The sequence below is a fragment of the Herpailurus yagouaroundi genome, unplaced genomic scaffold (genome assembly GCF_014898765.1).
Source record: "Herpailurus yagouaroundi ecotype Mexico unplaced genomic scaffold, PumYag 160, whole genome shotgun sequence".
NCBI classification, from domain to species: domain Eukaryota; kingdom Metazoa; phylum Chordata; class Mammalia; order Carnivora; family Felidae; genus Herpailurus; species Herpailurus yagouaroundi.
In genome coordinates this window covers 46,452,752-46,466,771 of record NW_024412401.1, presented here as the reverse complement: position 1 = coordinate 46,466,771, position 14,020 = coordinate 46,452,752, and the positions used below count along the sequence as shown (strand labels likewise).

The 14,020-nt window shown below is 37.1% G+C and overlaps 1 protein-coding gene across 17 annotated transcripts in view; it reads left to right on the top strand.

Annotated features, from left to right (window-relative positions):
* Positions 1 to 14,020, top strand: part of DENND1A (DENN domain containing 1A) — a 511,997-nt gene that overhangs the window by 213,414 nt on the left and 284,563 nt on the right. Inside the window, exon 1 of one of the 17 annotated variants that reach the window (XM_040482269.1) lies at positions 11,361 to 11,410. The exons of the other annotated variants lie outside the window; for them this stretch is intronic. Within the exon in view, the coding sequence (XP_040338203.1) occupies positions 11,376 to 11,410 (35 nt within the window). The 5' untranslated portion in view covers positions 11,361 to 11,375. Of the gene's footprint in view, positions 1 to 11,360; positions 11,411 to 14,020 lie in introns of those variants that run through there. 17 annotated transcript variants of the gene reach the window in all.

Genomic DNA, 14,020 nt, shown 5'->3' with positions numbered 1-14,020 from the left:
TTTTATTTTATTTTATTTTATTTTATTTTATTTTATTTTATTTTATTTTATTTTATTTTATTATTTTATTTTAGAGAGAGAGAGACTATGAGTTGGGGAGAGGGACAGACTGGGAGAGAGAGAGAGAAAGAATCCCAAGCAAGCTCCACTTTCAGCGTGGAGTCCAGCTCAGGGCTCGATCCCATGGCCCTGGGATCATGACCTGAACTGAAATCAAGAATTGGATGCTCAACCAGCTGAGCCTCCCAGGCACCTCCAGTTTAAAAAAAAAAAAAAAAAATTAATGTTTTTATTTATTTTTGAGACAGAGACAGAGCATGAGCAGGGGAGGGTCAGAGAGAGAGAGGGACACTGAATCCAAAGCAGGCTTCAGGCTCTGAGCTGTCAGCACAGAGCCCGACGCGGGGCTCGAACTCATGGATTGTGAGATCATGACCTGAGCCAAAGTCGAACTCTCAACCAACTGTGCCACCCAGGCGCCCGGGACACCCCCAGTCTTAACCTCTTAGCTGCAACTTTTCTCAAAAAGCATTCCTCATCTGATCCCACAATGCAGAAAAGGGTTTGAATGACTATTTTCTCAATTCTCTCAAGGAGGGAACATAAATAGTATCATTCTTGATATATAGAAGTGTAGTTAATCCTTTACATACAAAGGAATACTTAAGGCATTAAGCGTCCCCCCACCCCAGTTTCACTGACATACAACATTGTATTAAGGCACACAATACAATGATATATGCATATATTATAAAATGATTACCACAGTGCATTAAGGCTTAATTCTTAGAATTTTGAGAAGAGAATGACCGTGTCTACAGTAGGCACAGCACCTCGAGGGATTCTAAAAAAATTGTCAGACCACTCCTTGGCCCCATCCTCCAGTGGTTTTGTTTTGTAGGCCACGTCTTTACAGTACAAGGCCCGAGGTAATGTGGTCCCCTATTTACCTCTCCTTATTTTCATTCCATTTCACGCTTCCTCTCACTCACTCTGCTCCAAACATATTGTCCCCTGCATTGTTTCGTCTGGTCAGTGTTCTTCCAGATAACGACATGATTTGCTCTCACCTCTGATTCACGTCACCTGCTTAGTGAGACCTTCTCTGACCCCTGTGTTTAAAATCACCCCTTTATATACCTCATCCCCCTTCCTTGACTTACTTGTTTCATGCTATTTCCGTTCTCTTTTTCTCATCCTTCCATTTGCTCTCATTATCCTAGGAAACTTGATTTTCCTGTTATCATTTCCCACTTCATTTTGTGCTTTTTTCTTCAACTTTTAACATTCATATATTCATCACCTAGATTTTAAAATTAACATTTTACTATACTTGCTCTACCACATGTCTATCCATCCATCAATACATCTTTTTTATGCATTTCAGAGGAAGTTGCAGACATTAGTACGCTTCACCTCTAAACACTTCTGCTTATGTATTACTAACTAGAATTCAGTATTTGTTTATCATTCTTTCCCCACCCTTCCTAGAGAAAAGTTACGTACGATGAAATGTATAAATCTTAAGTCAACTATTTGGTGAGTTTTGACAAATGCATACACCTGTGTGGTCCAAGCTCTTCTCAAAATTTGGAGCATTCTCATTACCCCAGAAAGTTCCCTCATGGTTTTTCACAGCCAAACCCCGCACCTGTCCCCCAAAGGAAGCTCCTTTTATTATTTTCTTCCGTAGGTGAGTTTTCCCTGTTCTAAAACTTCACGTACTCTTTTGTGTAAGGATTCTTTCCTCATTGTGATGTTTTTGATAGCCATGGTGGTGTTGGTTTATCAACAGTCCTTTGCTATCTATTGATGAATATTTGTCCATTATATGATTATGTCCCAGTTTGTTTATCCTTGCTCCTATTGATGGACAGCTGGGTCATTCTAGTGTTGGACTATTGTGAGCAACGTTGCTGTGAACACTCTTACAGAAGTCTTTCTGTGACCACATATTTCATTTCCCTTCGGAAATACAAGAAGTAAAAGTGTTGGGTCATAGGATAGTTGTATATTTAGTTTTATAAGAAATTGCCAGGCCTTTTCTTAAGGTGGTTGTACCATTTTGCACTCCCCCCATGTATGAGAGTTCCAGTTTGGCATCTGCACCAATATTTTGTGTTGTCAGTCTCTTTATTTTCAGTCATTCTGATAGGTGTATCTCACTGTGGTTTTAATTTGCATTTCCCTGGGGACTAATAAGCCCTTAATGTGCTTATTGGCACGTGCAGAAAGTTGGTTAAACCTTTGACTTTTTCTTTATTGAGTTGTAGAAATTCTTTATATATTTTAATACCAATCCTTTGTCAGATATATATATTTCACAGGTATTTTCTCCCAGTCTAGAGCTTGCTTTCTTAATAGCCTCTTTTGATAAACAGGGTTTTTTTTTTATGTTGATGAAGTTTATGAATACTTTCCCTTTATGATCAATATTTGCTCAGCTTTACAAAACTTCTGCCTGCCCTCAAGTTGCTCTTATGTTTTCTCTTATGCGTTCATCTAGAAACTTTATAATTTTTGCATTTAAATTTGTTCTCTATCCTAAATTAATTTTTGTACCCGGAATGAGGTGGGGATTTGGTGTTCATTTTTTTTCTTTCCATATGTTTATCCAGTCTTTCCACATCATCTGTTGTGAAGACTATTTTCTCTGTTGGGTTGCTCTGGTGCCTTAATGATTGTATAAGTGTGAGTCTATTCTGTGCCATTGTTGGATTTATTTATCTTTATGTCACAGTCTTGAGGACTATAGTTTTGAAGTGACTATTGAAGACCGGTAGTATATATGCTCCAACTGTGGTATCTAGATTGCTTTAGATATTCTAGATCATTTGCATTTCCATGTATATTTTAGAATCAGTGTGGCAGTTTCTACAAAAACATCTGATTGCAACTGTATTGAATCTATTGCTCAGTTTAGAGAGAAGACATCATAACAGTATTGAATCTTTTAATCCATGAATATGGCCTATCTCTCCATTTATACATATCTTTAATTTCTTTCAGCGGTATTTTTTACTTTTCAGTTTCAAGGTCTTACATGTCTTTCGTTACATTTATTCCTAGGTATTTTAGGGTTTTTGTTTTGTTTCGTTTTACAGTGCTGTAAACAGAATTGTTTATTTTATTGTATTAGCCAGTTGTTTGATATACATGTAATTGATTTTTTTGTATATTGACAGTGTATCCTGTGACCTTGTTGATTTTAGTTATTAGCTGTTATAGTACTTTATTAGATTCTCTAGGTCATATAAACAATCATGTATCCTGCATATAGAGAGACAGTTGTACTTCTTCCTTTTGGATTTTTATGCCTTTAACTTTTGTTTCCTTCCTTATTGCACTGGGTAGGACCTCCAGTGCCATGTGGAATGTTGAACACAAATGGTGAGAGCAAATATCTTTATCTTGTTTTCAGTGTTTTACTATAATGTATAACAAAGAACTGTAGATTTTTTTTTTAGAGATACCCTTAAAGGGAGGAAGCTTCCTTCTATTCTGAGTTAACAGAGGTGTTTGTTCTTGTTGTTGTTGTTTTTTATCATGGATGGGTATTGACCTTTGTTTTTTATTCTGCATCTATTGCTATGAACACCCGTCTTTCTCCTATATTCTTTTAAAATGGTAAATTACAGGGTCACCCAGGTGGCTCAGTTGGTAAAGCATCTGATTCTTGATTTTTGGCTCAGGTCATGATCTCACAGTTTGTGGGATTGAGCCCTGAATTGGGCTCTGCACTGACAGCGCAGAGCCTGCTTGAGATTCTCTCTCCCTCTGTCTGTCTGCCCTTCCCCTGCTCATTCTCTCTCTCTCTCTCTCTCTCTCTCTCTCTCTCAAAATAAATAATAAAAACATTTAAAGATTGAAAAAAGTAATCTTAAAAAAATAAAATGGTAAATTATAATCAATTGCTTTTAAATGTTCTAAACCACTTGATAATATTTTATCCTTTTTATATATTACTGGACTTTGTTGAATATTTAGTGTAGAAATTTTGTCTCTGTTCATGAGAGATATTAGGTTATATTTTTTAAATATCTTTGTTCAGTATTATTATTGGGGTTATTTTTCTTTTGGATGTTTGAAGTTTCTGCCTTTCACATTTAAATTTTTAATCTACCTGGAATTGCTTTGGAATTGCTTTTTATGGGTATTGTGCAGTTGAATTCCAATTTCATTTTTTTTTTTTCTCCATTTGGAAATCTAGTTGCCCCTGTAATGTGCTTTGAATAGCCATTCTTTCCCCTAGGGGTTTGCATTGTCCACCTCGTCATATATCTATATCAAGTTTTCCTTTATCTACAGGTCTTATTTCGGGTTTTTCATTCTGTTAGCTACTTTGTGTATCCCTATGCTAATATTTTGTTGTGTTGGTTACTGTAGTCTTAATATTTGTCGATAAGGTTTCCTCACCTTCTTTTCTTCAAAAATGTCTTGCTTTTCTTAGTCCATATACATTTTAGGCTTGTGTTACTAAGTTTCATAAAAGCCATGTTGAGATTTTGATTAGGCTTTCATTGAATATGTAGATTGGTCTGTGGTGGATTAACATCTTTATGTTAATGAATCTATCCAATTTTGAATGTGATGTCGGTTTTTTTAGGTCTCATTTTAATATCTTCTAATAACATCTAAACATATCTTCCATAGTGGTCCTGCACATCTTTGAGTCATTTTTTCCAGAAGAACTTATTTTTTGTGTGTGTGAGTTTATCAATGGCATGTATCTTTAATTTTCTGTTGCTTAGCAATTCAGTTTTTAATATCTTGATCTTTGGCCCATGTACCTAATTAACTCTAGTTATTTATTACATGTTCTTTTGGGTTTCAGATGGAAATTCATGTAATTTATAAATGACTATTTTGTCTTCTTTCCCTTTTTAAAAATGTTTATATATAATTTTGAGAGAGAGCGAGCGAATGTGCACATGGGTGCCCAAGTGCATGTGAGTTGGGGAAGGGCAGACAGAGAGGGAGAGCGAGAATCCCAAGCAGGCTCTGTGCTGTCAGTGCAGAGCCTGACCTGGGGCTCAGTCTCAGGAGCTGTGTGATCAAGACCTGAGCCGAAATCAAAAGTCAGATGCTAAGATGCTAAAGCGACTGAGCCACCTAGGCGCCCCTCTTTCCTCTTCTTTATACCCTTTATTTCATTTTTTTTTTTTTTGTCCAGTTGTGCTGTCCAGTATCTCTAATACAGTGTTGAGTAGAATTAAAGATAGTGAATTTTTTTTACTGTGTCTGATCTTAAAGAGTATTTTAACATTCCTCCAGTAAGATAGGTCTTAATTAGTTATTTATTAGGTTAAAGAGGTTCTTTTGTGTTTCTGATTTGCTTTTACTTGTTTGTTTCATTTACTTGCCACAAATTAGTGTGTCTAATTGTTGATCTTAAATGAATTTGCTTATTCTATCTTCCTGATTTGTCTTTGGAGTTCTGTAATTTCACAATGCTTTATCTCTGATATAGATTTCTTTTATTTCTCTTGCTTGGGATATCTGGATCAGAAGTTCTGGAATGTTATCAGCCATTATTTCTTTGACTTTTGCCTCTTCTCCATTCTTTTTATTACATTCTTTTAGAAATCTGATTAGAATGTGTTAGTTAGGCCTTTTCACTCTCTCTTCTTAGTTGCATATCTTTTGCAGACTTTCAGGGTGGTTTGGCCATAGACTATCTTCTTTTTCACATGTAATTTTTTTTCTTTGTCTATTTAGACCGTATTATGGGTAACATATCTGGGTTTATTTTTCAGTTCACTAATTTTACCTTTACATGTGTCTAATTTTTTCGATTTGTGAAATTCCATTTTATTCTTTTATAGATCTGCTTGGCTATTTATAGTCTTTTGTACTCATTTTCAGTCTTTTAATTTTTAAACATATTGAACAGTTTTTAATATTGTTTCTGATTATTTTAGTTGTCTATCAAGTGATATTTGTAGGACATTTTTGAGGCCTTGGTTAAATTTTGAGTCCCCCTACACTAGATCTGTATTTCACTTATGCTTCTGTCACCTAGATGTACTGATAATTAATTATGCTGCCCTATAAATTATCTGTTTGCCATTTTATGAGATCATAGTAGGTGAATTTGGGTTACAAATCCATGTGAGAGCATATTTTAGTTTGAAATTCTCAGTGGAGATGTTTGTTTCCACCCTGCAAGAGCATCCAGAATAGAACATTTTCTGCTGGCAGAATTTATGCAGATTTAAAAATTTTTACACTAAAGATGTAGCCCTCAAGCACCTAAATTTAGGCTGTAGTATACTTAGGAGGTTTCTAGGCTTTACCTCTTTTCACTTCTGCCTTGTATCTCCATCATTTGGGAACTCAAAATGCCCACAGCTTGGTAAAGGGTTTCAGGGTAAAAGCCAGCTTTGTTGCTAATTTACCTGAGTTCCTGTTTCCATTTCATCTTCTGCTCTCTGGAGTATTTGCTTTTTGCCAGATTAGCAATTTGTTTTTCCGAATATCTAATCTTCCGTACGGCAAAATGGAAGACCTAACAATATGCAAACACACACAAGCACAAATTCGCCGATTTTAAGTGTACAGTTCAGCAAATTTGACAAAAGTATACAGTTGTGTAACTACTACCATAGTCAAGATACACAACATTTGTTACCCTGAAAAGTTCCTCGTTCCCCTTCTCAGTCATCCCCTCCCAACTTTGGCCCTCGGCAACTGAAGACCTGTTTTCCTTCACTAGAGATTAGCTTTGTCTGTCCTGGGATTTCATGTGACTGGAATCATATATTATGTACTCTTTTATGTCCATCTTCTTTTGTGCATCTTAACATTTTTGTGATTCATCCATGTTGTTATGTATACGAATAGTTTGTTCCTTTTTATTGCAGAGTGGTATTCCATTGTATGGATATATCTCCGTTTATTCCCTCGTTGGTGGCCATTTGGGTTGTTTCCAGATTTTGGTTACCCTAAATAAAAGTGATATGTTTAAGCCTTTGTATGAATGTATGATTTCTGGGTCTTGCGGTATAATAACTTCATAGGAAACTGTCAAATTTTTCAACAATATATAATCGTTCAATTGCTCTTTGACTTCATCAACTGTTGATATTATCTTTTTCATTTTAGCCATTCTATTAAAATCATGGTAGTGTCTCATTGTGGTTTTCATTTGCATTTCCTTGATGACTTACAATGTTGAAAGTCTTTTCATGTGCTTATTTCCTAGAAGATAACTATATCATGTATTTCCTTTGGTGAAATGTCTATTCAAATCTATTGACTATTTATTAGTTGGGTTCTTTGTCTTACTGTTACTCAGTTGTAGGGGTTCTTTATATACTTCAGCTACAAACCTTTTATTAGATATGTGGTTTGCAAATATTTTCTCTTAATCTGTGGCTTTTCTTAAATTTCCATAACATTTTCTTAATTTCAGAGTCCAGTTTTTCCCCAATTGTTTCTTTAATGGTTCGTGTTTGTTTTGTGTATTTTATGAAATCTCTGCATGACCCAAGAACACAAACATTTTCTCCTATATTATAGATGTTTCATAGATTTTTCTCTTATATTTAGAGATCTATTTCTATTACTTTTATATTTGATGTGAGGTAAGGAAATTGATATTAAAAATTATGAATTGAAATTAATAACATACTATTTTCTAGTAGCACTGAAATATGAAATACTTACACCTGAAATTTAATATATTCTGTGTCAACCTTAATTTTTAAAAAAATGAAACAGGGGTAAATTGAACAAAATAGTTGCATTCCCTGGACACCGGAAGGTGTGAAGCCTTTCTGAGAAATGTTCACAGAAGATCTACATAAATGAAGTGATAAGCCATGTTCATGGATTCTAGAACTCAATGTTGTCAGGATGTCGTGATGGTTTATTGTACATATCAATTGCGCTATGCTGTGGTGCCCGGTTGTTGGGTCAGACGCTAGTCTAGGTGGTGCTGTGATTAACATTTATAATCTGTTGACTTGAAATAAAGGAGATAATGCTCCAGTACTTGGTTGGGCCTCATCCAATTAAAGTCCTTAAAAGCAAAAACTGAGCTTTCCTTGAGAAAAAGGGATTTTTGCCTCAGGACTAAAACATAGAAATCCTGTCTGAGTTTACAGCCCGCTGGCCCACCCTATACATTTTGGACTCAAGAATGCAATATCTCCTCTTACCTGAGTTTCTAGCCTGCTGCCTGCCCTAGAGATTTTGAACCAGTTCCTTAAAATAAATCTTTCCGTGTGTGTGTGTGTGTGTGTGTGTGTGTGTACACACACCCCCTATCGATACGGTTTTTCCCTGGAGTACTGTTACAAAGATGTCAGTTCTTCCCAGGTTGACCTATGGAGTGCAGTGCAATACCACTAGGCTTTTTTTCTAGAATTCAGTAAGCTGATTCTAAAATTTGTATGGAGATTTATATGGCAAAGGATTTAGCTAAAATAAGTTTGAAAAGGAAGAATGAAGTTGGAAGAACCACATTACCTGAATTAGGTCTTATTGTAAAGCTGTCGTAATCAAGACATTGTGGTATTGGCACAAAGATGGACATACAGATCAGTAGAACAGAATAGAGAATCTGTTTGTTTGTTTGTTTGTTTGTTTGTTTGTTTGTTTTTGACAAAGGTGCCAGAGTCATTCATGGGTGGGGAGGGGAAAGGATAGTCCATTTTAAAAAATGTCAATGGAACAATTGGAGATCTACAGAGGAAAAATGAAAGTGACTTTTGAATGAATGAATGTACTTCTTTTCAGTACAGAACCAAAAAATAATTAACACCATCCTAAAATAGAAATTGTTGTGTATTTCCTTTTCGATCTTTTCTAATGATACATGTAATATACATATGGTACACATGTACGTATTTGAAAATTTACATATTTGAGATCATGTACCTTTTTTATCGTACTCTCTTTTTACATATTTTTGTAATATTAAAGTGTCCTCTCTGAAGGACATTTTTTTCCTGAAGGACATTTTAATGGCCACATAGTGCTAAATCATGAAGGTGTTTCCATACCTCACTGATCCTTCACTGTCGAAATTAATAATAGTAATAGTAGCTGCTATTTATTGGTTACTCGCTACCTAGGAACTGTTAAGCATGTTACATGAATGTTACTGTTGAATCCTTATGACAACTTTAAGATATTTAGCTCCATTTTAAAGAAAAAGAGGGACACCTGGGTGGCTCAGTCAGTTGAGCGTCCGACTTTGGCTCAGGTCATGATCTCACAGTCTGTGAGTTCGAGCCCCGTGTCAGGCTCTGTGCTGACAGCTCAGAGCCTGGAGCCTGCTTCGGATTCTGTGTCTCCCTCTCTCTCTGCCCCTCCCCCCGCTCATGCTCTGTCTCTCTCTCTCTCTCTGTCAAAAATAAATAAACATTAAGAAAATTTTTAAAGAAAAAGAAACCAAGGGTTTAAGTAACTTGCCTGTCTCTAATGTGTGAAGCTTGGATTTATAATCAAATTTCTTTTATTCCAGTCCCTGAGAAAAGCAGACTGCCAATTTTTACTCTCTTTACAATTTTTTGCCATCATAAGAAGCTCTGAGCTGGGTATGTTTGTGTTTAAATCATTGTCTACATTTCAGGGGCGCTCGGGTGGCTCAGTTGGTTAAGCGTCTGACTTCAGAGCATGTCATGATCTCACAGCTTGTGAGTTTGAGCCCCGTGTCCGGCTCTGTGCTGACAGCCTGGAGCCTGCTTCAGATTCTGTGTCTCCCTCTCTTTCTGCCCCTCCCCTGCTCATGCTCTCTTTCTCCTTCGAAATAAATAAACATTAAAAAAATTTTTTTAATGGAATTACATCATGCTGGTCAAGTCACTTAACTCTTCTCTGATTTGTTTTCTGTCTGTGAGAAGGTCACTAGGTTTATAGCTTTATGACCAAGTGAAGTGTCCTAAGGAGGGAGTGTTTCCCAGTGAGCAAAACCTTACCAATTCTTGATTGGGAAGACACTAAGGAGGCAACATGGTGTTTTGGCTTTGGATCCAAAGAGAGCTGGATTCAAATATAGCCCTAACATTTATCAAGTGATCTCACACACATTTCCTGAGCCTCAGCCCCACTTTTCTAATATCTCAGAATGTAGAACAAACACATGCTGATCTTCTAAACAAAAGGATCTCAAGAGTCCTTGATTTGTTCTCCAGTGCACACACTGCCGCCCTCACGTCCTACCCCCTCATTAGGGTACAAGAAGCAGGGTAATCCCGCTTTCATATGATGCCAGTCTTTCTTCCTCTGAGGAGTTACTCAGTTCAGCCTCTTCCATATGACATGGTAATGGTGGAGTTAAATCTTCTTGGTTCTTGACTTCTGTCATCTGCAGGTCTGTTATCCTTTGCATTCTCTTAACCTGTTGTTTGAGATCATAAGACCCAAGTGAGATAGGAGGTCACGTCTAAGTTTATGGAAAAGATTGTTTTTAAGCAGCCTAAGGATTGTGTTTACATTTAGAATATCCTTTCATTTTCATTTCCAAGTTTAAGGCTTAAGTACCCACCCTTGGTGTTAGGGGAGGAAAGATAAAGACAACTCTAACTGTCCATTACACCTGGTGTCAGTCTATAACTCCTTCTGCAGTTCCCGGGATTTGCACTAAGGCGCCAAGAATCTCAGAAACCCACCACAGAAGAGGAGGAGGAGGAGAAAGGCTGATAAATTAAAAGTTGGAGAAGATTAGCTAGTAGGTAGAATAATGCCCATCCACTTGTACTCACTTCTGATGGGAGCATGCACTTTTAAATTTTGTCTATATTAATAGAGCCGTGGTGATTTTTGCTTAGAGAAACCTCTGTTAAAGATGATTGTTTTTAAGTGCAAGAAGAGAGGAATATGGAACCTAGGTGGAGATTAAATAATTATGCATGTGTGCATGTTTATAAATATGCATGCTTTCTTCCTTTTCTCTTCCTAAAATGGCAAGAAGGATATCTGGGGAACAGAATGTACTTCTTCTACAAGCAGATCTTTACCTTGTTGGAATTTGGGGATTCCTCTTAATGCATAAGGCATGCCTCTTTCACTGTTTAGCTCTGATTTCCATTTTAAATTTAACGGGCTTGGTTAAATTAGTGTAGTGGCAGGTATTTGGTAAGGCATACTGTTAGGTAGCATCTTAAAAAGTTTGTTTAGAGTGAGCCACAAAGGGTCCTGGTGAGCTTTGTGGTTTTTATTTCTTGTTTTCATATGCCTTAAGTAACCTTAAGAGGACATGATATGTATAAAATAGCCATCGTAATTTAGAAAGGAACATGCTCGATCCCTGTCTTTCTCCATCTAATGAGTTCATGTAAAAAATATATCAAAAGAAGGACTCATAGCAGAATCCTCACATTTCAAAGGGGAGTGTATTTATTATAAGAACTGCTGATTCATTAGGAATGCTTCCTAATTCGAACAGCAGCAGCTGCTTCTGGTTAGAATAAACTCCATCTCTTCTGTGCCCTCTCTCTCCAAGGGGATGTTAAATTTTGGTTTAAGACTTTTCTCCTGCTTTAGCTTTTTCTCTCCCTTCCTCACCCTTTCCTCAATTAGGATGCTTTATCCTTTTCAGTGTTCGCACGATTTGAACAACCCCCACCTTTAAAGAATGACTTTTGCTAAGATTACAGATGCTAATAAAACCCTTCTGATAATGTGTTTTGTTTGTATTCACAGTGGCAGTGGAGTGCACTGTGCAGCAGAAAGAAAAAAAGTTGAGACATGTTGTAGTCGTGAATTCTAAGTGCAATAATTTAAAATACAGAGAGCATTTGAGAAACTGCCATTGTCCATTAAATGAAACCACCGTATTAACGTATCATAGCATGCTGTTCTAATCACTTTTCTCCAAATACCAGCTTTTGAAAGAAACATGGTGGTATTTTTCGTACAAAATCTGAAATCGTGTAATTGAATGGCTTGGCAGAATAGGTAAATGAATGTAGCAACATGCATTCAAATATGTCTCTTTGGTTTGTAATGAGCTGATTGAAGTTCACAGTTGTAAGACTCGCCATTTTATTTCCTGATTTTACATTCTCAACCCAGACAAAGGTGCCAGTTTTTTATATTAACAGAAAAAGGAAGAAGAAAATTGTTCATAAAAATCAGGTGAGCTCTTTTTGGGGGTCACTATTGGATTCTGTGCGCCAGTAGCTTTTACTCAACTGTCCTTCTATAAAATAAAGAATCCTCTAGTGTGACCATTTCTGTTTGATTTTAGGATTATTAACAACCCCTCCTAGGGCTTAAGGAAATTCTGTCACATCTGATGGAGTTGGTCATCTGCCATGTGTGTGTGTGTTCTCTCATGAGAAAGATAATTGGTGCCTGTGCATACTTCTCTCACAGCACTTATCTTGGTAATTACACTTGTTGATTTATGCATCTGATTCTCCCTCTGGACACTGAGCTCCTTAAAATTAGAGACTGTTTGTGGTACCTGTTAGCCCCAGGACCCAGCAAAGAGCCTCCCAGTCAATGAATCTTTGATGACCAAATGAGCCATGGAATACTAAAGGCAAATGGGGGTCAGAGTAGATGTCAAAATACACAGTAGACAGAAAGATCATCGTGTTTGGAGCTAAACAGGCATTATTTTAAATCCTGGTTAGTAAAGGACTCTGGGAATACCATGTGGAATCCAATTAAATTTTTGATGTTTCAGGACAATTCTAAGTATTGAAGACCACAGCTGCTCTACATTCTCTCAGACAAGAGAATCCATGTGGTTTTTTGTTTTGTTTTGTTGTTCGGTTTGTTTTGTTTTGTTTTGTTTTTCACTCTTCTTGGTAGGAGGTACAGCAGAAAAAAGAGAATAATACCAGGGGGTTGCAGGGCCATGCATTAGGGACAGAGATAACTACTTCTGGGTTTGTTGGGATGTCCTTTTGGCTGTGCAAATGTGTGGCTCTGGGTTTTAACTCCCATTCTTGCTACAAAATAAGAGTGTTGAGTAGTTCAGAACGGCTGGCTGCTCTTATACTTCCTTTGTCTCACATGCATGGGTCAGGTGGCAGAGAACTTTTGTTATACCTTTTCTGATCATGGAGCAACCCCTTGCCACCGCCCATAGTACTATAGTTAAACCTCTGGACTGGGCATGGTTTCTTAACTAGGAGAAGACATGATACAATACGGAGGTACAATACATTACCACCCCAGTGTAGACAGACTGGTTTATTTCATTCACATGTGAGATGCATCTCAAGTCATCTGTTAATGTTAAGTTACATAGCTAATGAAGCTTGTGAATGTTACACTGTTTTAGTACGTTAGGTGGACTGGAGGTATTCCTGGAATATCTCCTCACTTGGGATAGAGTGACAGCTCGCACCGTGAAATTGTGATACACGGGCATGCCCACGGGGATATGTTACTATTAAAATGTGTCCTTCATTGGTCAGCACTGGGGACAAGGCTAAAGTATATGGTGTGGCTTAAGAGATCGTATATAGAATTATAGGACTGCATACCCAAAAGAGTGAATTTTAATTGATATTTAAAAGATACGAACTTTAAAAAGGTAGATGGTGGTCAGAAGAGGTGGTAAACAGATGATCTCAATATAGTGTGGTAGGAACTGGGATACATTAGTGGACACTCCATATGGGGTGAGGAGGGTTGACTTAGATGGGGCAAAAGGAAACATTTTGGGGTCCTGGAAATGTTCTATGTGTTGATTGTGGTGGTGCACACAGCTGTGTGCAGAGTTATCAAAACTCCTCTAAGTGCACACGTGGAATGGATGGGTTTTATTATATGTAAACCATAATTCAAAGTTGATTTATAAAAAAAAAGAGGATTATGAGCTCTGGAACAGGAAGACCTTACTTCAAATCCTGACTGCTACTTAACTACCTTGGTGATTGCTACGCATCTTTGAACCTCCATTTCTTAATCTGTCAGTCGCAGCTGAAGATACCTGTGTCATGTAGCTGAGGTGAGGAGAGATAATGGCCTTGAAACTGTGTAGTCCGATGTCTAACATAGCTGAGGTGTACTAGATATTTTCACTCCCATCCCACAAACGGCTCAGTATGCT